Source organism: Aptenodytes patagonicus, chromosome Z (genome assembly GCF_965638725.1).
Source record: "Aptenodytes patagonicus chromosome Z, bAptPat1.pri.cur, whole genome shotgun sequence".
In the NCBI taxonomy this organism is placed as follows: domain Eukaryota; kingdom Metazoa; phylum Chordata; class Aves; order Sphenisciformes; family Spheniscidae; genus Aptenodytes; species Aptenodytes patagonicus.
This window is the reverse complement of record NC_134982.1, coordinates 83,357,650-83,385,502: the sequence shown is the minus strand read 5'-3', so window position 1 is coordinate 83,385,502 and position 27,853 is coordinate 83,357,650. Positions and strand designations below refer to the sequence as shown.

The following is a 27,853-nucleotide window of genomic DNA, read 5'->3' as shown; positions in this document are numbered from 1 at the left end:
TTTCCTATTAGACATCCTCTAGACTTCTGTAGTAATAATGGAGTTCTGTTTTCTTTTCTACTTGTTTTTTAGATTTCTCTCTTTTATTCACATTAACATTTAGGTAAATTTGATTTAGACTAGCATATTAGGAAGAAATAATGTTGCTTCTCTGAGCTCCACTACCTCCCAGGGATTGTCCCTGGACTCAGTGAGAGCCTTATTGTGAAAGGGGTGGTTTCTCATGGAGGTTTCGGACCCAAAAGCCCTTCCTTGACGTAGTGTCCCCGTGCTCACACGCTGACTCTGTTCTTGTGAGTAGCATGCTGAAATGGCAAAACAAAGCCAGCACCTACTTTCTATCTCATAAAGTATGACAGAATGGAAATAGTGTACTCTCTCCCATAAAAAGCTGCCTATGTCATGGGTTGGGTTTCCCTTTATGGATCTCTGGAAATTGACAGGATAGAGACAATAAAGCAACGTATTTAATGTGCATTTGCAACGTATAAGTGCTAAACATTACTAATGTGTAGATTTAAAACCAGTATGCAATCTAGAATTTTTTATCAATTTTCTGGTGAAATTGTTGGTTCCTCAGAAATAAAATTGTTCATGGGACATGGTGAGTTTAAAAAAAACAGAATAGAATTTGTATTGTAAAAATGTTGTAAAAATGTAAGCCACATTTTTGGCAAAAATAAGTGCTTTTTCTTGTTCTAAATAACCTTGCATTTAAAAATTCACTGAATTATCATTTTTCATAGATTTAAAATACTAAACATAAAATTATTAAAATCCCAGGTTTTCCCTTGTCACAGTTTATTTTTATTTTGAGGTAAATTCATAATATCAAATTTTTAAGATTTTGACTTTTCATAACTATTTATGGTAGAAGGTAGGAATGTTCTACTCAGCACCATCTTCGATAGCTTTATGTTAGATTGTTTAAAATAGTTTGATATTAAATAGTTTAGAAAGTGGGTAGATTTAGATTGGACATAAGGAAGAAATTCTTTACTGTGAGGGTGGTGAGACACTGGCACAGGTTGCCCAGAGAGGTGGTGGATGCCTCATCCCTGGCAACATTCCAGGTCAGGTTGGACGGGGCTCTGAGCAACCTGATCTAGTTGAAGATGTCCCTGCCCACAGCGAGGGGGGTTGGACTAGGTGACCTTTAAAGGTCCCTTCCAACCCAAAACATTCTGTGATTCTATGATTTGGATATTGGATAGATCTTTTGCTTGAACAGAGGAATATTGTAATCAATTTTTCATTGTCTTTCCTTCCTTCATGTCAGCAAATGGTTTTACATTTGGTGCTGCGCATCTCTCATCAAAAAGTAGAAGAGATCCAGTTGGTTAAAGTACTGGCAAGATGTCATTGATTCTCAAAGAACTACATTATGAGTTCAAATGAAAAACATTTGAGATCTTACTGAGATTAATATTTACATAGCAACTATACTTATATCCTTATATGCTAACTATACTATATGTTTTCCTTAAAAATACTTAACTGATTGTGGGTATAAAATTGGATTTCACAAAGGGTATCTCTTCTGCCTGAATATAATGCCCTAATGGCCTTCTATTGATTGCAAGAAGTTGGAATTGTAACTCCTTTGGTGATTATCAGAAAAAAAAAACCAAAATAAACAGGAGTCCCTAGCTTATTGAAATGAAACTTTCCAAAAAGTTCATGAGATATTTCATCTGCTTACTCTCTTACCCTCAAAATCTCAAAAGATGCATCTGGTCTAGTCTCAAGGACTTCAATTTACTGCCCGTTGTACAGCAGCATCCAAAGTGTTGTAGTTTTGTGACAGCATGCTCTCAGGCTGTCTTTTGGGGCACAATAATTTTGCTGTGGTATGCAAAGCTGTTCTGTTTCACACATTTTGAAGAGGAAAATCATCTTTCCATATTATTCTAAGGGAGAGGATTTGTTGTTCCCTCAGGGTCTGTAACAGAGATTTACTCTCTTGCTTAACTTGGTTTACACATTTGTAACAATTCCTTTTCTTTTTCTTCTTGAAGTGCATATTTTATTTTTTAGTGCCTGAAACTAACTTGTTAATTACTTTTCCATATATTCAAGTAGAATATAGACTAAATCAGAACATTATATAAAGGTCATATTGAACCCCATTCTGATGAAAATGAGGCTTATGCAGTAAAAATAGCTCTAGATGCCAGGTGGCACTGAAAGCTATTACAGTAGGCTGTCACATTTAAAAGCTGGAAATCTTGCTTAGGTCAGGAATGGAAATTAATTAGTATTTTCAGCCTATTCCTTAGTGAATGTTTGTCCATATATCATAAAAATAACTCAGTTCAGCAAAATCTCTCACTTCTTTTCAGGGTTAGACAAAAAGGGTGCTGGGAGGTTGGGATTAGCCTTCAGTGCTGGCAACTGCCTGAGAAACTCATACATGGGCATTTTTCCATAATCTGCATAGGTCTAGAGAGTGGTATTTGTGGTGGGTATACAACATTCATCCCAGTGTACAAATACAAGTGGAAGATCATATAGTATCCCCTAAACTACCTATTGCTTTATGTCATGAACATTTTCTTTTGGTTGCTTATCACTTTCTCACCCGAACTTTGAGATAGAAGTTTTCCATGCTAGGCGTCTGCCTCAGGCTGAACTCAGCTCAAATAGTTTCACTATTTCTTATAATGAGGTTAAGGAAAAAAGGTGTTCTGCTGCCCATTCTGATTCTCAAAGCTGTTCTACTGAGAAACCTTTCTGCTCCGATACTTTGGAGCTGGGACATGCAATTTCACAGTGCGGTGTCAGAGGTTGCTTTTATTACTGCCATGGAAAAGTCCACAGAGTCAGCAAAGGAGGTAGGCTTAGTTCATGCTCAATTAGCAGAGACCGCTCCTAACCTAACAGAATTGAGAACTCTGCTATAAGGAAACCAGCAGTGCATACTGCTGTCTGAAGGTGGGTGAAATCAAGTCTGCCATACCAACTACCAATGCATCTCTGTACCAGGGAGAGCAGGGAGCAGAACAGATGGAGATGTCACCCTGGCAGGGAAACACAACACCTTTGTCTCAGGCTCCAGCAGTGTCAGCACTGTCTGTTGGTTCCAGGTCTGCATCGATAGGGTGGCTTTACTCAGGTGCTTTTCTATCTGGGAAGCAGTATTCCCCAAGAAGAGGCTTTGCAGGTGTCTAGACCTTGCTTGGACAGATACAAAGAGCAGAACTAGCAGTTAAGACAGGGTCATGTGAATAAAATAGACAAAGATTATTATTTGATATTGATTGTTTCATCCTCTGAAGATGGAGCAAAAACAAACAAGATGAAGAACAAACTACTGTTCTTGTTGCTTCAGGAATCTCAGTGTATTCTGTTGCTCCTTGAGTTCTCTGTACTTCCAAGAAGTAGAGCTGAAGCACGGGAGAAAATATGGCAAAAGGCTAACCATGGCAGAGAACAGATGACAAAATCCTCTCCTGTCAGAATGGACAGATTTTCATCTGAGAAGTGATGGAAACTGAGATGAGAAATTGCTGAGGAAGAAGGGAGTTGACAGGCAAAGAAATGAGATTAATGAGTTGTGCCTGGGCACAGAGTGAGTGGATCTGAATACATGCATACAAAGGGAAGGGCTGTGGTGGGATGATCTGTGTTGGCCTGGCTGCTGTTGGAAGAATTGTTTACTTCACGCAGGCCATTTATTTCTGATTCCTTCTTCCAACCTACTCATGCTTTCTTGCTCTCCCCTTTATGCTTGTGCTAGCAGTTGTACAGCTACATGTTGAGCTGCATCAGGTAGCTGTTCCAGTTGAAAGTAGCCTCTTCCCTAATGTAATTTCCCCAATAGAGTTAGTGTTCATTTGGTCCAGCTCCTTGATCTGACTTGACATGTAGTGGCATGTGTGCTCTCAGTGGGAAGGGGAATTCGGTGGAAATGCGTAGCGAAAGCTAGAGTGAAGAAAAAAAAACAGTCATCTTTGGTGAGATACTGTAATTAAATTGGATAAAAGCAGTCAAAGATTCCCATCCAGGTATTAGATGCATGGAAAGAGGGGAAAAAAGCAAATACTAATGAAAGCAAAACAAACAGGAGTAGTGGTTGGTTGAGGATTTGGAAGCAGGTTAACAAGCCTGATGGAAAGGACTCTGTTTAAAAATAGCATCCCAAAGAGGCTTATTTTGTGCTTATTTTCGGTTTTAAACTGTCTTATGACCATCTTTAAAGCATTGGATTGACTGTGAAAATGTAAGAGTGCTGAGGAAGAAATTTTACTCATTATTTCCTGTTCAGTGCAAATTTAAGTGGTTTTTAGTTACCAAGGCTTGTACTACACATTCATTCAGGAGGATAAAGAAGTATTGAATAATGACCCATTTGCAGAATGGCTGGTCCTGTAGGAAGACAGCACATGTTAGCAAAGTTAAGGACTATAAAGTAAGTGTGCTCTTAAAAATGCTAAGTATATTTTGCTTGGACAATGAACCAGACCATTCCATGATAGGCACTGTAACCCAAATAATATTCATTAGTGGAAGGTTTTATTGGTGTCATATACATTATGAGTGCCAGTTCTTGCATACGTATGAATTTGAAATCCTCACTGTTCGCAGCTGTGCATTTGACACTAAATTGTGCCAAGACTGGGCAGTAGTCTTCTTTTTGGACAGCAGAGCAGCAACAGCATGGGTAGATGTAATTTTATCCTGATTTCCTCTTCAAGAGTGAAGAGTCCAATCTAGGTCAGTCTTTGCAGTCAAAGAAACGAAACACAAACCTGTAGAGAAATTTAAAACAAAGGCAGCGGTTATTCCTTCATTTTCTCTATATACTACAGAAGGAGTGTACATGGTTAATGTCAATTAGGAAGAAACTCTGAATTTAAGTAAATCCCTTTTTCTAGTTTCCTTTCTACAGGAAGGACCCACACCAGTAGCCCAGTATCAAGGTGTATATGCACATATGAGTATGCACATATTTATGATTTTTCTCCTGAGGTTTTTAGGACCTCACCTTTTGTAAAGCTGTTGATTTGTTATGTTTGTCATTTGTTTTTCTTCATATTCATTTATCGTATCTCCTTCCAGGATATACATTCAACACATTGAATGTTCTGTGCTTCAAAGATTTTGAGCCTACAAAAAGCTACATCCATGCATAACTGTACTGACGCAAGTTTCTAAACATCAGTCTGCAAATAATTATAGTTATGTAAAATAAATAAGAGTGGCTGTGGATGAGGTTCCCTGAAATCTCATGATCTTTGGGGTGGGAGCTGTACACTCTTGGTGCTGACTATCTCAACATAACATTTGTAGATTCTGAGCAAAGTTAACCAGTGTGAATCTTGAAAGTACCCTATACCATTGCTCCCCATGTTATGATGTTTAACAGCAGGATGAATGGGAAATATCCCTAATAACTCTCCTGGGAATGACTCTATAGTATAATCTCTACAATTTTACAAGTTGGCTGACATGCTGAAACAGCCAAGGAATCATGTTCAATCATGTATCTTGCATGTTCATTGTTCTAGTAATTTTTCCTATCACTTCATATCTCTTGTTCTTAAATAAATATATTTTTTTATCCATAACTCTTGTTTAGTAAAAAGCAAGCAAATGAACAAAAATCTACTCTGATTCTTGGTAATCTGTGCTGATTCTTGGTAATCTTGCACAACAAAAAAAGTGTTGGTTCTTGCAACCAGAATCCTTGTCCTACCTTTTCAGTAATTCATATCCTATTATGTAAGGGTGTTAAAGATGTGCCTAAGCTTAAGCAGGTTGGATAGATGCTAAAGCAAGTAAGGAAGAAGTGCCAAGGAAAGATTGCAAAGTAGCAGAGAGCATGGCTGAACTGAGGGAATATGGTACTTCTGTTAAATTCAGGCTCCTTTGAGACCGATTTTATAACCAGGGAAAGATGTGACATTTAGGATTGTTTTCTGATGTAAGTCCATAGGTTGCAGGGAAACGTTTGTAGATACAGGTAGCATATTTCATTGAACCAGCTGATAGGTGAAATGGACAGGCATTCAGACACGTGAGTTTTTCTTCATGTCTGAAACAGCAGTATTTTATCGATCATGGATATGCATAATACCATTACACTGCTGTGGATTTGTAGTGCATCAAAGCCCAGGAAGTGTTAAAACTGACAGATAATGGAATCATCTGCAAGTGGAATTAAGTGCCCTGAAGGACCAAGAGCAGGGTTTAAAATAGAGCTGAAGTGGGTTGTTTTTTTTTTCCATCTGGTCTTTCTTATTATGAATCTCTGTCTCATCAGCTACTGATCTGATGCCCAGTTCCCATCCAAATGAGTTTCTTCCTGCATTGCACTGTGTTTAATGTTCTGTCTACTTCTAATCCCCCTAAAACCCTTACTAAGTAAAAAAGCCCTGCCATCCCAAACTCTCTTGACTCTGGCTTCAGTCATTACTATTTGCCAGTAAGGGATCAGCGAGCTGGACTCTCTGAGTAGCTGCATCACTGAGGTGCTGAGAAGATCTTTAAGTCTATCCTAGCTTGAACAGGGGGGAAAAAAATGTTGAAAGAAGATTTGGCATTTATATTTTAATAAACAGTCACAGGTTGCCTGCCATTATTCTCATAAAGAGAACATAAATTGCTTTAGGGGCATAGAAATATCAAGCAAAGCCTTGACTGAGTTCACTCAGACAGGAATGTGGGGATTTCTGCACGTATGCAACAACTTCTTAGACCATTTCTTGCAATAACAAATATTTGCCACTTCATTCACATCTACTGATTCTCATTGTTGCTCTTATAGATTGACTTGCCATATACTAATGACCATTTGCCAGAGCCAAGACCTCCCTTTTTTCTTTTGTCTTAGAAATTGAATAGATTATTTTTTATTGTATATTATTTTGAAGTCTTTACTACTGCAATTAAAATGCATTTCATTTTTTCCCACTGTAAGTCTTTTAGATAAACAGTATTTTACCTCAGAGCATGAATGTCCATTATTAGGCTTAAAGAAAGAATGACATGTAGTATTCAGCTATCTTCTGCTGTATTGTGTAATCTTATCTATACAATTGTAGTGTTTCGAAATACTATTTTGGAAACAACTATTTTTTTCTCTTTTTTTGCACTTATATAAAACTGTTGACTTCAGTAATACTCCTTATGAGTAAATACTATGTGACTTCAAAATTGTAGCAAAACTATTTACATAAGATCCACAGTACTGTAAAGTAATAAACTGTCAAATGAAATTATCAGTATGACTGGAGATAAGAGAGCAGAAGCTTTCACACTCCAGTCCAGAAGTATATATTCATTACTTATTTAAGACAAAAATTCCACTGGCTTCCATGGGAGTTGTAGTTGTATGACAACTCTTCTGATAAAAATATCAGTTATGAAAATGTAACATGCCCCCATGAATGTCTAGTTGTGTATTACTAAAAAATGTTAAAATGAATTGTACCTTTATATACTTTAGAAGTTATTTGAATTATGTCAAATAAGCTGAGAGAAGACTTGGAATTCATGAAGTTTTATTGAAATGGCTAGCTACAATGAAGAAGCCATAGCCCAAGAACAAAAAGGTCTGGATATAGATTTATATATTCAATTTGCCTGCAGTACCATATTTTAACATTTACTTGCAAAACATGAATTAACACTCTACAGCAATATTACAAGTCTTTGTCATAGTTACTCATTAATTTCATTAGTTTCAAGCTTTCTACAGTATTTCGTCCTGTTAAAACTGTGGAACAGTATTTATTTATTAATATAAACTAAGGGAAAGGATGACAATATTTCAATATCTGATTTTTAATCTTTCTGTGTCGACCTGGAATTTCTCAATTTTCTTGTTTTAATCCAGCCTCCTAGATGAGAAAACCATTCTAATAATTTTCTCTGCAAAACAGTAATACTGGGCATGTTTTGAAACAAAATACAATACAACAATCCTGTCAGGTCAGCATTCTGCTTTAGCCTCCCTTGAACAGGGGGAGGGACAGAAGGTATAATGTAATGTATTTGTCATCAAGTCTTGTTTCTATCTAAATATTTGGTAGCAGAATACAGGTAATATGTTGCAACCTCTTAAGAAATTCCAAAGAAAGAATTTGCTTCAAACTGTTTAAATCATGTCACTAGGGATATCCTCAATGAAAGGACACATTACAATAGTAAAGTAGTTTTCACAGCATATCCTATTGGTCTTGTTCCCTGTCATTCAGAACCTAACTGCAGCATCCACATCTTTCAGCCAGATGACCTTCTCTGTGCCTGACTCCATTCCATCAACAGATGAGTAATATTATGGATTCCCTTTCAGGAACCGTATCCAGCTACCAATTAGACTAGATTGGAAAGAGAATATTAACATGCACTCAGGTCGTCTGTCCTGAGGAGAGGGGAAGTTAATTATGCCTAGTTCATGCCCCCACCTTTTGAAGTCGCCCAGATGAATATGGCCGTCATTATGCCTATGCACAGACCTGTGGATCTTGAAAACCAGGGGAAAGTTGGATGTGTCTGACAAGCTACCCATGCCACAGCTCAGGGTGGACACCAGAGAAGAGTGTGTGGCTCCAGAGGAAGTCTGCCATGCCATTCACTAAAGGAGTATATTTCTGGCCTTGGGAGTGCTGCAGCTTATGCCCCAGCCCTTGCACAAGGCTCTGCTGAAGGCAAAATTTACCTGTGCAGAGAACTGTACTTGAATGACAATAATGACACCTGCATTGCGTGTAATAACACAGAAAGGAATTTTAAGTTAAAGCATTGTTTATCAGAAAAGGCTAATCTCCTGTCTTGCTGTGCAGGAATTATTACCATTATCCACCAAAATAGGTCAGTATTTTCTTCCATGTACAACTAACTGCATGTGAATCACATTAATCAAGAGCAATTAGTTTGTATTTGTGCTGTGGGTGTAGCTGGTGCAAAGGAAGCAGACATCTGGTGATTCTACTGTGTATCTTAAAAACTGAAGGCACATAACTGCAAACATGGGTTGTGATTTTAAATTGGGATGGTTAGGCAGTGTGTGGTTTTCTGAGTTGGCAAGACACCAGTATGAAGCAGGAGTGGGTTATGAGGAGAAAAGAGAACGACGATCTGGCTAAGAAGGGAGTAAGAGTTGGAGAATAGTGACAGGATCTGGAATTCAAAAGAATTTAGGGTAGGGTACATAAAATCGTAAGAGTTTGATGACAGCTGAAAAAAAAATGCGAAGAGGAAAGGATGTATTTCCTCTGTCCTACATCCTAAGGGAAATAAATGACTGGAGTGTAAGTCTTGTCTATTTCCCTTGGTTTCTGCTGTGGACAACTTTATGCCTTTTTGGACTATATATATTTCACATTTAGTAATTCTCTTTCATCACTTTTTAATAATATTTCATGTCCTAAGGATAACCATCCTCTGAGATTCTCTTCTGCTGTTTCCGTGTCATTGGTGTGACACTAGTAGTTAGGACCTGACTCATACAAATATGAATAGCATGAGTTTAGGCTGTTGCATTTTTTAGTTCCCACTGGAATGCTCAGCAAGAGAACTAACTGGATTTTAATCTATTTGCTGTTATAGTTAAGGTTCACATAATCTTTTCAGGTTTTTTTCCATTTTCCAGTTATTAGTGGAACACGGTGAAAAAGGATGAGAGGTCCTGATCACTGGCAGTTTAAAGTGCAGTGAAACAATGAAAACTGACATCATCATATATGATGACAAGAATTACGATGATAAAAATAGCACTGTTGCACAGAAATCCCAATTGGCAGTGAGGTTCTGCATTAGGTACCAAACTGTGTATGGTTTCCTTATTGCTGGGTATATTTTATTTAGGCAACAGACCAATGTAGTAAATGCAGAGGTGGATTTCTTTCAACTATATAGAGAAAGGATTTGGAGAGTTTATTTTAATGTAAAACCTGTAGACATTAGCGTTGTCAGAACTGCACTTTTGAACTGAATCTTTCGAACATTCCAATCTATAATAATAATTCTCTGAATATTTTAATATACAAAATTCTTCAAGTCTTTGCAGTCCTCCAGCAAAACTTTTACAAAATACAAGATTCTCTGTGTTTGCAGAGTTTTGTCCATTTGATGTGAACCAGAATCAACTGAAAAAGAGATTTGGAAAATATTTCTAACATAAGTTGGAAAATTAATCTGAATTTAACAATGATACAAAGTAAATCACAAAAAATTGAGTGTAGCAACCAAGCCCCCACACTTGGATCAGCAAGAGTGGGAGAAGTCAGTGACAGAAACAGTATCATCTAGGAAAAAAAAACAATGCTGCTGCCAGAGTTAAACTATAAAGTTAGAGAAAGAGAAGGAAAAGGCCCTGAACCTGGATTTTCTGTAAACAAACTAGGTATTCTTTGGGAAGATAAAACCCTCCTGTGAAAGGTCATGCAGAGATGCAGAACAGGTCTCACGTTAATTTGCTACAGTACGTTTATGAGATAGCTGGTGAGGGAAGATTACTGTGGGCTTTATTCAGGAACACGTGTAGGTGATGAAGGGTATAAAGAGCTGAAAAACAGCATTGAAAATGGGAAAGAAAGTTCTCAAGCTCGGAAGCCTAGGAGTATGAGGAGAAATAAAGAGAGAGAAGTTGAGGAAAATATCTTGTAGTGCATTGAACACCTTCTCTAGCTTTTGGAGCATTTTCAGGTCTCACCCTGTGTAGTATCACTGCATTGCCTACTACACTGGCCACACCTCAAATTTGTGTAGAATCTGTCATTCCAGTCGATGGAACAGTTAGGTGAGAAACTTAAGACTATTTATTAAGGAAAGGCACTGTATAGCCGTCAAGTTTAAATAGCACCTTTTCAGAAAATATTCTAGTTATGTAGTTAAAAAAAGGTTGGGAGATGGCTGGACAATCAGTTTACTGTAATATAAATCCACAGGGGAGAATTAGAGGGAAATGTGCAGAAATGACCTGAAACATTTTGCACTCAGGGAGTGAACCTTAGCTTTTGCTGCATCCAGATGGAGACACCTTGATCATTATAATCAGCACACTCCATTTGCTGCATTAAAAACAAGATAAATATTTAATCACAGTGCAATTAAGTCTGGATCTGTGCCATTAGTTTATAATTGATATATAGTTAGATAGAATCTAATACAGTACTAATTCACTTACGAGCCAGGCTGAACAGATTTTTTTTTTTTTAAACTGATATTTTGAGAATGTTAATGAGGTGAAGGTGTGTGTAACTGCTAATTATTTTTACTACTTTCATGCACTAACTGGAATAACATATAGCAATCAGTTAATATTATCAACATTCCACATAAACTGTTAATGATGTCCTGCAATACCTATTCTTTTCAGGCTAAAACAACCAAACAAATAGCAAGCTGTAGGTATAATAAATATTTGTTGATACAAAATTCATTTGTATCCTAACAGCAAAGTAGAATCAACAGTGGCAAATTCTAAAAGGAAATCGTGTGAAATATATTGATCTGTAGGAGCTATTGTTTGGGGTTTTTTTCCCTCTTTGTTTTACAAATATTCAAGTATGCTGGGCAAGCAAGAATTTATTACACTTTGGAAGACTTGAAGGATGAGGTAGTTCAAAACACGTCAAGTTCAACTTCTGTGGGTTTTAGTTAAACTGAGAGACTCCTTTATTTTCTTTCAGCCATGTCATGATGCACCAGTATAGTGGGAGTTGGGCCCTAAAATGTTTAGATATTTATGTAAATTTTGAACCCAGAATTACTTTTAAGGGGAAAAAAAAGAAAATCTGAGTAAGAAAGAGCAAATACTGTACTACAACGTATTCATTCCTTACTGAAGATGCTTCATACTTAATTGGTAGAATGAGCATGTTAACTAGAATAAACCATTTTCATTATTACAGCCCCTTCTGGCAGAAGGTCAATAGCACATCTGCTGGGAACGTTCTCTTCAAATGCCCTCAAAACCATGCACTGCAAAGCAGGCAGCTGAGATGTAGCAGGAGTTTCAAGTAGTGAACAAACATGCTGTTCTTTGGACCCAGCAACCTCAAGAGTGTTCTTGGGAAATGGTAGTTTTCTTCTAAATACAGGTGAAATCTACAAAATACCTGAGCAGAAGCTTAGTCTTAACCACAAAGTTGGTGCACAGGCTCGAAGTATGTGTACTAGTGAGACCTAACTCCCTACGCTGCGTTGCTGGAATGGATATGTCATACTTGTGTGATTGAACGTATAGATAGGCTGAGACCTAAGTATGTATTTTGGTATGATTTAATGATCCCCAGAACTCCGCAGATGCAGGATCATTTCTGTCGAGTTGTTAAAATGGTCTCTGAAGTATCACGACTCCCACACAGACATGCAGCTGGGAGCATTCAAAACCAGCCTCTGTGTCAGGTAAGCCTTGCACAACCATATTAAATTAATAGGCAAAGTAGTAAATGTGAGGAAGATCAGAGACCATCAAAAGCTTTTGTTATATTCCTGCCCTTTTTGTGCAATAAAGCAGTTTTCTGTCGTAACCTGTAGGGACATTCCTGCTGGTTTTGAATGCTCATTTGTGTGTCTCTGTGGAAGACAGTCTCTTTCAAATAGAATTATGTTATATTTTGGATTTGTGTCTGCTGAACTTTGAAATCTATAAGATCACATTTGAAGGGGCACACCTTTCAAAAATCCATTTAATTGAGTTTTTAAAAGGATAATGACGAAAGAAAAAGGTCAATATAGTTCTGAAAAAGAGGTGGTCTCTCATTTGTGCATATATAGGTGGTATAAACATAATTTTTAACTGTATGGAGAAAACTTACATATTAGTTAGAAAAGAATGTCTAACACAAAGATTCAGAGATTAAGTTCATCTCAAATATTTGTAAGATATCTAGTGCAGATCTTTAATTATTCCCACTGCAGGATTCTTCAGCTTTCTTCTCAGGTTGCAGGAACTGATGAGCAGCAGGGACAGGATGTTGGATTACCTGGACACTGAGCCTAATTCAGTGTGATAATCCTTAACTTCTTTATCATGGGAAGCTTATGCCATTCTACTAGCTCCAGCAGCAAGGAGATTAATTCTTCCTCTTCCCATAAAGATGAAAAAAGTCATATGTGTCACTGGCTTCTTTTATACATACTCATTTCAAAATTAAGAGCTCTTCCTAAGTGAGCTCTGTCATAACCTAATTTGAAGACTTTGCTTTGGCAGAGGAAGCATCTAAAGTATTATGTATTATCAAAACATAGGTAGAGGGAAGACTTCAAACTACTGATGTTAAAACTGTGTGAGAGATCTCTGATGAAGACTTCAACCTACCAGAGGAGGAAAAAAAAACCTATTTGACTGACATTCATGTAGAGCCACGAGGGTCTTAAGCAAAGCTAGTGGTATGAAGGCAAGCAGCTAGAGAGTATTTTTCTTTTACAATGAAATGTAAAATCATTTGATACCTTTTATTAGTTTGATGATAACTCCAATATTTGTTTTGATGGGATTTGGAGCTTACTATATCATCAGAGTAACATTATCTATTAGTCCTACTTCAGTAATATTCCACAAAGTAAATGAAGCAATTAGCTTTGTAGCTAACAGTATCTTCATCTTGATGTATGTCAAGGTCAATGTCTAATTTAGTATTTTTCATTAAAGTTGCATTATTTCTACATGAAGAGAAGATGGATAGATAGATACCATCAAAAGTGTTAACATTTGTATTGCACTGCCTTTAATTTTACTTTTTAAAAATGTGATTATTTGGCATGTGTCACTCCACTGGCATATATTTTTCTTTTTTTTTTCCTCTTTATGTTTTTCATATTTCTCATTTAATCTTGTCTTAGTAAGAAATGATGATTTTTGATTTTTTATCATCTTCCTATTCTAGCACAGCAGCAAGCACACTTCTGAGTACAGGGAATCAGACTTTGAGGAAGATGTGATTGATGTAGAGTTCTTGTTTAACTACATCACCTGTAACTGCCTGGTTTTTTTGAATGTCTTTCCCACCAAAGCAGCAGCAGATTTTATATTTGGCAAAAAATGCTTACACTGTTTGGTGGAAGCATAAGAAATGGCTTGTTTTACAGATGACTATCACTGAATTGGGGAGTGGTAAGGGAAAGAGTCATTGAGGGGGTGTTGTTTGCTTTTTCTTTCTGTTATGGCTGCTATTTCAACTACTTTCTGATTTCTTGGATTTTGCTAAGCTAATGCTACATAGCTCCACTGTTAGCCATTGTACTTCAGAGTTGGCCTTTGTCACATTTTTAAGTCCAATTTATCAGAAAAATATCTGGCAAAGCATCGGTAGACTTCCTGATAATGCAGCTCAGTGCATTGTACAAAATCTTGCATGTGTTCATTGTGTCGCTGACCATCTGCACAGCCTGCCCTTGCAGACAGGCTCTGTGTCTGTCCCTGATGAAGTTTGCACTGGCACTCCGAATGAACTCATGTACGGCTCTCGCTGTCCTCAGCTGGGTGAGGAATGGGAGGGCTGCAGTGCTTCATCAGCAATGCACTGGAAACATAGTATTTTTCCTTTTTTTCTTAAATTCTAATGCATCCTGGACACTTAGAGGGAACAGTAATTAGTGTCATACCTCACGCATACAGATACAACCCTAAGCAGATGAAAAGCCTTGACAAGAGACTAGAGTTAGTCTACCACCAGAGTAACTCTACCACCCCCTTCTCAGGAAGGATACTGTGTGGGCATCAGGACCTCAGCATCAGCCCTCTTGCTCTTCAGATCCCTTCCCATTGCACTGTGTAGCCTGCTCACGTAGATGCAGCCAGTCTGTAGTAAAACTAAATAATTGAAATGAAAACAATCAGAATTTTAGGTAATGACATTCACATATACATATTTAAATGTCCTTTACAATTGTCAATGTTTCTAAGGGTTTTTTGTGTATTTGTTTTTTTCTTAAAAATTGAAGACCATGCAAAAAAAAGAAACCCAAAATAAGACTAGCTATTTTAAAAAATACTTTTCGTCCAGATTATCAGGGGAAAAAGTAGAAAGGTATTTGGACACTTCTTTCTAGTACTTCAAAATAATGTGTATATCCTACAAGACAAAATGAAGTAACAGTTTTCCTAAATAGGCTAATTGACTCTTTGTATATATTATCATTGTCAAAAATTACATTCTTATTGGTGAAATGATGCTTTTCTTGCTTTCCTGGCTTTTTTTGCTATAGACAAACTAGTGGTTTCTCTCAAATATGTAATTACAACTTCAGTACTGCATTATACAAGATTTTATTTTAATGAAGTTTTAGTTGATTGTTCTTGTCAAAGAAGAGAACAGATAACATGCTTCTGCCTTGAGCACCTTTGCAACTCTACTGAGGATGTATTTGTTTGATTTGTCCACCTATAAAATCTCAGAGATTTTAGTAAGAGCATCTAAAATATTTAAAACCTGCTATGCTTTAATTTAACTTTCAATATTTTTTTCAAAAACAGCATGCAATTTCAATTGAATAACAGAATGATGTATTTTGGACTATACTTATTATGTTGGTTAATACCATTGGAACCGCACAAAGAAGGACTCCAAAGAGCAGCAAAGTGAATAGATCTATTTTGAGTGCACAATTAATCTTGTTGACATTATTTTATATGAACATAGATAAAAATGCCTGGAAAGCATACCATTGAATTCTACTGCTCATTAGTATTGATCAAATGTTGTTGTTCTCTTTGTGTTGGAAGCCAATTAAAGATTACCTGCAAAAGTATTACAGTGCTATTGATTTAAAAAAACAAATCCCTGAAGTCCACTGTTTTTTTGAAAATTAGTTGACAAATTTGGTTTGGGTTTTTTTTGGTAAGGAAGGATGTTTTTGAACTTGCTGCTATAGATCTGAGTAACCGAGAATATTAATCAGATTATCAGGGAATTAATTATGCAGCATTCAATACAATGTTATTTAAAAGCCTGTACATCCCAAGTTAGTTGGGACCTCTCATCATCTGGCAGTAGTGCCTAGATCTTACATACCATTTTTGATGCGTAAATGGAATGATGGCAGGATTAGGGCCCAGATCCTTCAAGACACTCAAAACTGCATAACTTGCATCAGGGATCCTGTAGACTCAGTAAAAAAAAAAGAATCATATGCTTGAAGGTTCATGCAATTTAAATACCCTGAAGATGTGTGAGCTCAGAGTATGATCTTGTGGAGAATTGCGAGAAACAGGGTATGATGATTCAGGCTTTTTAAAGTTTCAATCATTCATTCTTTTAGAACACAGATGAGTCTAACACATCTTTTTTAGGAAATGGATGTTAACTAGTGAAAATTAGATGATTGTTGTTTACTAGTTTCAGTGCATTTAATTAGGATGTTTCATTGCTCTCAAAATCATTTTTGAACTACCAGTTTCTATTAACAAAAAAAAAAAAAAAACACCACCAAAATTACTCAACATTTAGATTGAAAATACTGCTATTATATGTCTATGACCAAATAACTATAATCAGGCAAAAAAAGTGTTCATATTGTTGGTGTGGAGTTTTTTTTCAGTAGGAGGGCATTGTAGAAGCCTAAGATTAGTTAGAAATACTGGCGTGCACCAGTATATTTATTACTGTGCACCTCAAATGACCTTTTAAGTCTTTGTACTTTGGACTGATCTGAGAAAATGCAAAATCTAAAGACAGTCAATGAAAGTATGCTGAACACGTGCTTAACAAGCCATATGGAGAAAGCAGGAAGCAAAATGAGAAAGAATTACTAAAAGATTTATTGTTCTTGGAAGATTAGAGATTCTCTTGCACAGAAATAATTGACATATGAGGCTACCTGCAGGTACTCCCCAAACTGCAGCACTATGATAGAGACTTGAAAAAAAATACACAGCTCATATTCATTGGGAGACCAAAATTGCAAATTATTAAACATGTTTCTTCCCAAAATATTACAGAGGAGAAATAACGTAATCAGACGCTGTGATACTTGAAAGCCATGAGTCTTCCTAGACCTGTTAAGTGATATCTGTTGTCTGGAATTAAGAATGTAGTGTACCGTTATATTTAAAGTGTAATGCACAATGTGGATGGGGAAAGGCAAAAAAGGCAACAGCCAGTCTCGTCCTTTTCATCTTCATGATTTTTGCCTTTCTTTACTACTAATTGCATTTAGAATAAGCTGCTATATATTCATGTCTTATTTATTGGGTTTGGTGAGACATATCCCATGTTTAATGATGCACACAAGCGTAACTTCTGCAGGATTGTGTCCTGGAACAAACTGATGACGTCAGTTGTAATGGAAATGTGCACATGGACAGTTCCTCAAATTGCTATAACCACCCAGGCAATTATAACTGGGGAATGTGTTCTGGCATCCTTGTCATTCTGTTAATTTGCAAATTAATATTTTCTTAGAGAGTGAAATTTTCACTAATGTGATGTTCTGAATGGATGCTGTTGCTGTGAACATCTGTCAAACCTTGGGTTTGTCATTGAAGACGTAAACTAATAGGCAGACCCTCAGAAATGTTAAACTTATAGCTCTTTTAAGTTTAAATCATTCAATTCCCAGTGCTGATTGTCAGTGAATTATGCTGAGGAAAGAAGTTATTTTCTTTTTTTTTTAAAAAATACAATTTTAAGTGGGTGAATAATTATGACATTGCATTTCAATAAGCGAAGATTAACACTTTTCTGTGTACATGGCAAAGATTGCAAATAACATACTTTATACTGAATTCACAAATCTTTTCTCACACAAACTTGCACATGAGGCTGTCCAATCAATGATTACCAGTTCTTTAAAGTAAGATTGGAAAAAAGATTTATCAAAATGCTAAAGTGTTTTCTTCTGGTAGGAGGTATGTTACAGGTAGTATTAGTAAGATAAGAACATGTAAAAGGCTTTAAACACGTGCCATTAAATGAATGAACTTTAGGCCTCAGTTCAAAAGATGCTGTTATTTAAAGGTGTGTATAGTCATTGCAAACCCAACAAAATAGATCTCACTGCTGAAATTTAGGTATCCTAGCATGTGGTTAGCTGGGAGAGAAAAAAATTAGTCAGAAGACCTTTTTGAAATCAGCTTGAAGTGGATATGTTAAAAAGGCACTTAATGGAAAAAGAATAGTTGGTTTAGTAGCTGCTAACTGCTGGCCCAGATAGTCACATACTCAGAAAGTCACCCAAAGCCATAGCAAAAATCTCCTCAAACTACTAACTTGACATGTAGTGATTATTCAGGGATATTGTACATGTCATTCTGTACATGATAGGCACGTTTGATTAATACATATTTCCTCAGTGGTATAAAAGTTAGAATGCCTGTTATCTTTAATAGGAGAGCAAGATTTAACTTCTCTGTCTCCTGTCTTCTCTTACATTAAAAAATAATGTTGTGATTAATGAGTAGTGACATGCTTCATATTTTTTCTTGTTCATAAAAATCTGTGCTGGCAAGTTATCTGAACTAAATGAAGGGTATATTTTAGCGGCTTGGTGGAATATGAAGGTCTACATAAGGGATTTTATTTCTTTAATGAACGCATATAAATGACTGAAATTATTGTGGTTGTTATTATGTATGCATATATCCTTCTCTCTTTTTTCCCCTCTCTCAGGACCCTGCCTTCCTAATCCATGTCATAATGGTGGGATATGTGAAATTAGCGAAGCATACCGAGGTGACACATTCATAGGATATGTTTGTAAATGTCCAGAGGGATTTAATGGGATTCACTGCCAGCACAGTAAGTTCCACATGGTAACTTTTATTGTATTTATAGATAGGAGCCTTTTTATGGCTTGCAATGTTGAGGGTTAATATTGGATCTGGTTTTCTGAAGTACATCAGTCTTTGGCCTTTATATTATGAGCAAGCTAATACTACTGAGTACTACTACTACCTTCAAAAAATGACCTTACTTCCAACTTACTGGACACAACAGTGCATAATTTTCAATGCATATTCTAGAGTATGGTAAGGAAAGGTACCCACATCTAGCATGGATTTAATGGAAAAGCATATTTGAAATAGTAGGGATCTCTTCTTATCTTTGAATTGTTTGTGGGTTTGTTTTGATTAATGCTAGACAAAAGTGGAAAGAATAACTGAAAAGAAATTTGTGAATAAATATGTCTTCTTGATCTTTCTTTACCTATGCACTTATAAATTATGAAGAAATGTTTTGAATCATGATACTTAAATTCAAGGGTAGAAGTTCAGACTTAAATCAAATGTATATTTAATACTACTTAAAATACAGTATCTGCACCTCTTTCTAATCATTATCATTTATTTGAAGAGTTTTTCCTGGTTTCAGGTCAGATTAGGAACAGCAGGTCAGTATCCTAGTCTTAGAGAGTACAGTTACAGAACTGACAAGTAGCCATATGGGAAAAAAAATCTTGAGATTTCAATAATATCTCATGGGGGCATTATATAGTAAGATCTACACTTCACCAAGAAAAAATTTTAAGAAGTAAATAGATGTTGCATTTTTTGTGCTTATGCTGAAAATTACAGATACATGTTTCTCTAATTAATGTCATCAGAAGTTCTGTGTGCTCAAAACCAATTAGTAAGAGCTATGCATATTCATCTGCAAGTGACAGATCGGATCATATCCTAACCTATAAATGTAATCTGCATTATCTATTTGTCACTTAAATAGAAGCTGAGTTTTTTTCATATGTAAAATTCATTTAGAACAAGTGCTTGCCTAAAGAGAAACTCATGTGCCAAATTTGTGTTTTATTTTGTGCAATAAAGCACAGCATATTTCTTAAAATCTCATGTTATTGATGCATTTGGAAGTCAACTGTTACTCAGTTAGAAGGTTAAAAGCTCAAACAAACAGTCAAGAATCCAGTTCCATTTGCACATAAAAGATAAATCCACTCATTCAAATCAGAGTGAATAAGCGCTGAATCCAGTCTACCTTAATTAAGTGCTCCATTTAGATACTTGTCTATAATTTGAAGTGTCAGGAACCAATACAGTCCAGCTCAAATAACTACTTATGTTCATTATGTCCCTTATATACTCAATGGAAAGTGTCTCCAAAGACCTGAATATGGATATTCAATTTCATTAATTTTGGCCACACTCTCTCCCTCAGTTAATTAGGTAGGTAACATAGGCAGTCCCACTAACTTAATCTAGTTAAATTATGTATCTATCTCTTCCACTGGGAGTATGGAAATATTGGATATTATCCACTCCTTTGGGATCTATTCTGTCTAGCCCTGATTCTGGGGATGGCCGTCTAGTGGAGCTGACTGCCAGCAACAGTCATACTGACTTTCTTTTGTTTTAATGGACATATCATTAGAGCACTCAGTCAAGATGGGGGACTGAGTACACAGTGTAATCTTGATGGCAAAGGATAGTCATTGACAGCCTTTAAACCATATAGCCAGGAGTTCAAGGGTCTCAAGACCAGGAGTGCAGGCAAGATTATGTCTAGCTGTAACTCAAGAGTTATACCAGCTTAAAAACTGTACCTGGGCTAAACTGTGAGTGCAGTACCTTGTGGCTCCCAACCCTGTTCCTTGTACTTGCATGCATTTTACCTAAGTCTGCCACCTGATAAGTGAAGCAAAAGTCATTGGAGAGTGGAAAGATAAGAAGCTGTACCTTCACCCCTGTGACTGCTTTAAGTGAGGGTACAGGCAGACCACTTCTGTGTGCCATTGATGTCCAGTCATATGGAGGAGATGATGTGAAAACATCCTCAAGTGGCCTAATGTTCTCAGGCATGCTCCATCATGAGACCAGTCACGTAGTCAACATGTGATGCACAACGATTCTCCTTCCATTAAATGTGAAAGAGGTGACCTTTGTTAAGGATGCAGTGAAGTGAATAACACCACAAATTTTCATCAAGCAAAATGCATGCTTAACGTGCTGTCTGGAAAATATTATCTCTTCTTACCTAATTCATGAAGAAAACATACAGTAGTGCATTATGGAGTGATTCATCATAGTTGTTTGCTGCATCCCCAGTATCCTTTTAAAAATATTCAGGTATGTAACAGTTAGCTAATGATGCTCATAATCAATCAGTGTATTTATACCAACTTCAGAATAAAGCAGAGCTCTCACACGGGTGATTCAGATTCACTGTGGGGAGACTAGAACCCAAGCAGGCAGCTAAAGAGATTTGAGGTAAGACACGTTTATGTGAACAGTTACTCTTTGGGGGACAATGAAATTCAGTCCTTTTCAGATAATCTGGTTTAAAATGTGGTAATAAATCATATGCAATGTATAGGTGTTCAGAGGGTCTCTGACGATGTCACCTATGAGAAGCAGTGGAGGAGGTCTCTGCAGTCAGGAAGAAGTATGGGACTTCCATTGGTGGACTTAATATCACTCTTTTATATGATATCACTTTAGCTCAATTCACAAAGTTCCTTTGATACAAATTCCTCTGCTTCACAAAGTTTAGCAATTCAATTCTGAACTCACTGTAAATCAATTAAGAAGTCTGTCAAAGTAGTTCCGTCATAAAAGGTAAATTAAAATGACCTTATTGCAAGATACGTATCTTCATCTAAACTGTTAAGATTTCCAAAAATCACATTATACTTCTCTTGTACAAGGTTTTTTTATCTTTGATTTCTTTCATGTCTAATATTCTGTTGCTAAATCACTTAGGCTAGGTGATTGATTTTGCAGTCGGGGTACATTCCCAAAGCTGGTATTCTGTCATTTGCATCGACAAACATCCTGTCAATATTTCTGAGATTCCTTGACCTTTTACCAATGTAAATAATTAATATGTAAATTATAAAAGAGATCATTAGCAATTTCACTGATTGTATATTCTAGATGTATTGCAAAACTGATATTAATTGGCAATGGTTCTCTGAAAAGATTCCGATTCCCCAGTGGCAAAAAAGGAAACAAAATTTCCCATTTCAGGGCTCATAAACTAACCAATGTTTGGATAGGAAAGTCTACTTCAGGTAGAAACCTGAGCAGATTTTTGTGGTAATACCCAAAAACAATATGTTCTTTAAATATTCCTTCATTATTTAAGAGGCATTTACTTACCTGCTTGGTATGAAGATTCTTCCCAAACCCTGTCCAGGTTGCAATTTGTCATGCTGTTAATGTATGGCAATCTGGCTTTCAAATGTGCTATTGACAGTGTCTAGCGACAAGGAGAGCGGAGTTCTTTGCAAGAACAACCTTGAGGTAAGGCAAGTCTCCCTACGTTCTTACTACACTGAGAAAGCAGCTCTTCCAGAGAGTAACTTAGAGCACTTAAATTCCTGAAAATAGCATACAACTCATGCCCAGGAAGGCTAGGGTGTACTCTGTGGTGGTGAAGCTCATTCTTAAGAGTGGCAAATTATTTTGTTCCTTCAGGATCACTTTGACTGAAAGCTATGTAAATACATGGCCTTGTCATTCACCAGAAAACAGCGCGTAATCATTGGGTGCATTATGATTCCCTTTTCTTTAACCATGGACTTCAAGAAAGTCAATCTTCCGAGATCTTTACAGCTTTTATTGAAAAAGGCCTACTGCTATTTATGAACCAGCATCCATTGTTAAACCATTATCAACCTCACTAATCACTCTTCTTATGACAGATGAAAATGCTGGACCAATAGTTGCTGTTCAGTAAATTAATGCCTTCATCTACATATAGAGGGATTATACTGTCACCTATTAAAACAACCTAGAAATACAGTTCTGCAGAACAAGTCAAAATCCGTGGAAATACCCAGAACACTGAAATGGACTGTTTTTCCATGAAAAAAAAAAATTCCATAACATTGAGAGATATAGCCAATATGCATTATTGTGATTATCAGATAAAGATTGCCTGCTGAAAAAATAGGAAACTGAAACATTTTTATCGATATATGTCAAAGTGTGGGTTAATGGCTGCCACTCAACTAACTGAAATGACGCAGAGATCCAACCAGAAAAAATCAAGTTTGAAATAATAAAGGGTTCAGATTTAAGGGTTTGATTTGGATGTGGTTTTATATTCTGAGGATCATTAACTCTGTCAGCTATAACTAAATGCCTAGCACTCCAAGAAGAATAAAGGTTATTAATCAAACACATTTAATAATGTAAGCAAGCACTTCCCAGTGTTTGTACAGAGTGCTCTGATTTCTACCTCCCCGTCATAGATGGTCTGTGATATTCACATCTGCTACATTAATGTATTGGGAACCTGCACAGATGGGGACCATGTGGCAGAGCATCAGCTCACATTTTGATAGTACGTTGAGGCATCATCCCAACTACCCATAGGGCAGTGGCTTTTAACTGCGGGGCTGCAACTGGAAAGGCTGGTGGCCATGCGTTTCTGGCCAGTTGACATGATGCATAATCTCCAGCTTCAGCTCTACCAGCAAATTCAAATCCTAGTGACTTTTCCAGCTACTAGGAAGAAATATATGTGAGCTGTAGATCATCCTGTGGCATGGATTTTGTGTGTTAAAATGAGCGAGTGCTTTTGATAAACCATTCCTGGCTGCAGTTTGGTGGTAGAGCACTCCAGAAACCATTCGCCACAGGTGGTTTTCATCCAGCTGTCTTGTTTTGGAGGCTAAACCCAGTTGTATCTTGCTCAGATGCAGCTTGTTCCAAGGCAGTGGGCCCCCTAGCTGAGTGGGCAAATTTAATGTACTAGGGTAGATAGAGTTGCACCATACCAGATATTCATCCTGTGCTTCTGCTGATGAACACTCACCATGGCTTCTCTTCTAATATCTGTTTGGGCTTGGGGAGTTCTAAATCTAACCCAGGTGCTCATTTTTATTTTGTGTGAGGGGTTCATTGTAATTAGCTGTATGCATAGTTTTAACAAATTACACTAGCAATAAGTTATTTAATGTAGTAGCAATAAGCTATATAGTACAGTAGTAGTAAGTTACATGTATAAGTATGTCTTTGGGAGCTTACACGTCTAAGCATTGTTGAGCTGAAGTTTGAAAACTGTTCCTGTGTCCGATCAGTTGCTTAGGTAAGAAATCAAGGAAGACAGATATACCGTTACACTATCTTCTAGAATTTTGCTTAATTAAAATGTATGAGAAAGTGGGTAATTTGAAAGACGTCTAAGAGAGATCACTAATAAAGAAGAAAAAAGTAAATAGCCAGTAGAGGCTATTGGAAGAAAAGTCAATAATAAATTGTTCCTAAAATGGAAACTGTGTAAGGGGATAAAAAGTGGACCACAAAAATGGCAGAACCACCAGGTGTGGGAGCACAGCAAATGTTTGCCCCATTTGCAGAAGTCCAGGAAAACTTTTGTGTGAAACTGCCCAGAAAAACAAATGCTCTAATGAGGTAAAAAAATGATGGGTTTGTCGGTAGAAAACAAAGGAAGTTTTGATGATGAGTCTTCTCACAACAAATGTGTGGTGAGATTGAACAACAGTGACAACAATTTTTGGGCTATTGGAAGTAGGGGTTTGTTTTCCTTGAAATCCAAACAAATATCTTGGTTAAAGCAGTAGGTGACTGAGATAAGAACCTGAAGCCCAGAGAGAAAAAGCATTAAATCTCAGGTAATAGACCAACACTGGATGCTTCACAGGAGGGGTCAAGACACACCCACCATGAAAGGAAGGGGCATAACTTGTCCCCTACTTGAAGATTTTATTTCATTCTGTAATAGCCAGAGATTAGCTTAAAATCCCAGGTAGGAAGTATATCATATCCCCTCCACTTTTGTTTCACTCTTGTTAGCATTTGCTAATATAGCATTGTTTATTCTTCTCATTCATACACACTTCCAATAGCTTTTTTTTCTTGTTGAATTACTGATCTTAACAACTTCCTGATGCATTCAATTACATAGTCTAGTTATGCTGTATATTGAAAAAAAACCCTTTTCAATTTCAAACCTGCTATCTTTCAGCATCTTTAAGTGTTTCTTTCTTTGTGTATTATAAGACTAGAAGAAAAGCAGCTTTTGAGTGCCTTCTGTATGCAACTTATTATTTTGCATACATTTCTCATGTTCCCTCTTATTTTTTCCTATGCAAACAGTTAAAATTGTTTCCTTTTCTGTTTCACATGAGAGTTTTTCCAGGACTTTTAAATTATTCCTCCGTGGCCTTCTCAAAACCCTTTTTGTTCTGTGGTATATTTTACTGTGCAGTGACCTATACTGAAGACAAAGTTGTACCATTTATTTGGTAGAAGATCCTTACAGTACTTTCTATATTCTTTATGCAGCATTTTGTTGGAAGTTCTTTTCAATTTTTCCTGTTTTAACCAGAACTGGATGTTGAGCTGAGGCTTTTATTAAGCTGCCTTCTTTGATGCCTAAGTTTCTTTCATAAGATGTCATAGTGGGAGGAAATAGATCTTCCTGATTGCTTTTGGGTTTTATGAGGATATTGAACAGAGGGGTGGATTTCTTATGACCTGTATACTGACTGAACTATACAATGAATGGTACTTTTAAGAAGATGTGTGTTTCTATGGTATAAAAGTCACATAGGTTGCCAATAGCCATTATAAACATCTTTTGTAGGAGGGTAAATCTCTCTTCCCCTAATTACTGTCTTTCTTAAGGATTAGTATTATTTTACTGTGGAAGGAAATTAATGTTCGAACAATACATGAATTGTTGTTTGATTGTCAAAGAAATTAAATTTGTTCATGTTCTGCATTAAAAAGATAACACATAGAGATATTTTGCACATACAAGTTCCTCTTTATATTTGAATTAATAGTAAATACTGAATTAAAAATGATCTCTTTAAATTCAATAATAGTTATCCCATTGTAATGTCAACATCACACATTCTCTTTTATAACATAAAAGAGATATATTATATTATATTATATTATAATATTATAATATGCCTTTTCAGTGGGTTTCCTCACGATGAGAATAACTGTTTGTATTCCTAAATACATTACACAAAAATACTAGCAATGAGTCTTGCTAATGCTGCATGAAAACACTTTTACAAAAAAAACCACAAAGATTCCCTTTTAGATGTTCAATAACTAGACTGCTTTTTTGAAAGTGACGTGTAAATGGTCTTACATGGCTTTGTGAAATGAGAATGTGGAAGAATATATGGATTATGCTCTTACACTCATTTTGTAACAGATAAATATTGTAAGGAAATGATGAGTAGTTTACGACTTATATGAGATTCTTCAGTAACAGACAGGGAACTGGACACTGTGATTCATCTGGTGCCTTCCACTCCAACTTTAATGTTTTTTTTTTTTTTTTCCTTAAGCTATCATACCAGAGTTTGGAGTTTATATTTCTTACATATAGTGTCTCATACATTAATGTCTCAATACAGATAAGGTATTTCAGATAAAGGTATGATGATGCACTCATCATTCAAACTTCAGTTTACATCAATAGAAGGTTTTCTTGGATAAAAGCAGCAACAATGAATTCAGTATCTCTTGATGTGTTACGCTCACTGTTTATCACTTAATACTGCATAATTCCATGCAGTATCTACTCTATAAGTATTTTAAGTTTCCTTCAAGATTATGCATTCAAACAAGCAAAAGCTATTATCTAGGATGTAGATAATTTAATTATCTACAATGTAGATAATTAATGTAATTTTATTCTTTTGTGTTGTCCTTTTTCGGGTTCCCTTTCATACTTACCAAAAAATACATGTTCATTTCAATTCTGTTATGAAAAGTGGAACAAGATTGTTTTCTTGACTGGAAAAGGTCATTTTGTAATATCCAAATGCTAGTCTTTCCTTCCCTTTTCAGAACTTGAGTCTAGAAAATAAGCCTTTCTTACTGCTTTGCTTTCTGTATTTCATTTCCAAAATTCAATATTCTAGTTTTGGCAGCTTTCCAGAAGTGTGATGATTGTGCATTTTCTTTTTGTTCAGTCTTAGCCTTCTCCATGCGAATGCTCTCAATGCTCTCTTAGCAAGGATTTGGCATAGAAAGACTCTGCAAAGGAAAACAGACTTTAAATAGAATAACAGTGATTGGAAAACCTAAATTCACCTTGTTTGTTAGTGTGGTCCTTTAAATAGCGTTACTGATCCTAACTGATTTCTCTTACTGTAAACTTTCACCTTCACGTTTGTCAGTTTGACAAGCAATACACTTTGTGAATGAGCCTGCTTTCCATCTCTTTATACTACTCCAACTTTCTAACAGTCAAAAAATGCTTGTTATTGAGAGCAATATCCTTGGCTTTCTGTATGGTCATAAGCCTTTTTCTTAAAGCTTTGAACATGAGTTGCTTTGACACAGCCTTGAGATGCTAAGTGACTTATAACATTGGGTTGTTCCCAAATTGTCACTTACGCAACTTTTCTTCAAGAAAGTGCATCAAGAAGAAACTCTTAAGTGTAACCACATTATTACACCAGTATGGAATTATTATTGTTAAATGTGTTAATATTTGCTACTTTGACCCAATAGATGATATATATATATAATAGAATCATAGAATCATAGAATCATAGAATGGTTTGGGTTGGAAGGGACCTTCAAAGATCATCTAGTCCAACCCCCCTGCCATGGGCAGGGATACCTTCCACTAGATCAGGTTGCTCAAAGCCTCATCCAATCTGGCCTTGAACACTTCCAGGCATGGGGCATCCACAACTTCTCTGGGCAACCTGTGCCAGTGTCTCACCACCCTCATCATAAAAAATTTCTTCCTAATATCTAATCTAAATCTACTCTCTTTCAGTCTAAAACCATTGCCCCTTGTCCTGTCACTATGGGCCCTGGTTAAAAAGTCTCTCTCCATCTTTCTTATAAGCCCCCTTTATATAGTGAAAGGCTGCAATAAGGTCTCCCCAGAGCCTTCTCTTCTGTAGGCTGAACAGCCCCAACTCACTCAGGCTTTCTCCATAGGAGAGGTGTTCCAGCCCTCTAACCATTCTCATAACCCTCCTGTAGAGGAGGATC

General features: G+C 36.5%; 1 protein-coding gene across 2 annotated transcripts in view; it reads left to right on the top strand.

Annotated features, from left to right (window-relative positions):
- The window catches only part of EDIL3 (EGF like repeats and discoidin domains 3), a 261,173-nt gene that overhangs the window by 113,676 nt on the left and 119,644 nt on the right, over nucleotides 1–27,853 (top strand). For both annotated transcript variants that reach the window (XM_076362438.1, XM_076362437.1), the window contains one exon: nucleotides 18,564–18,692. In XM_076362438.1, coding sequence (XP_076218553.1) covers nucleotides 18,564–18,692 — 129 coding nt within the window. The remainder of the gene's footprint in view (nucleotides 1–18,563; nucleotides 18,693–27,853) is intronic.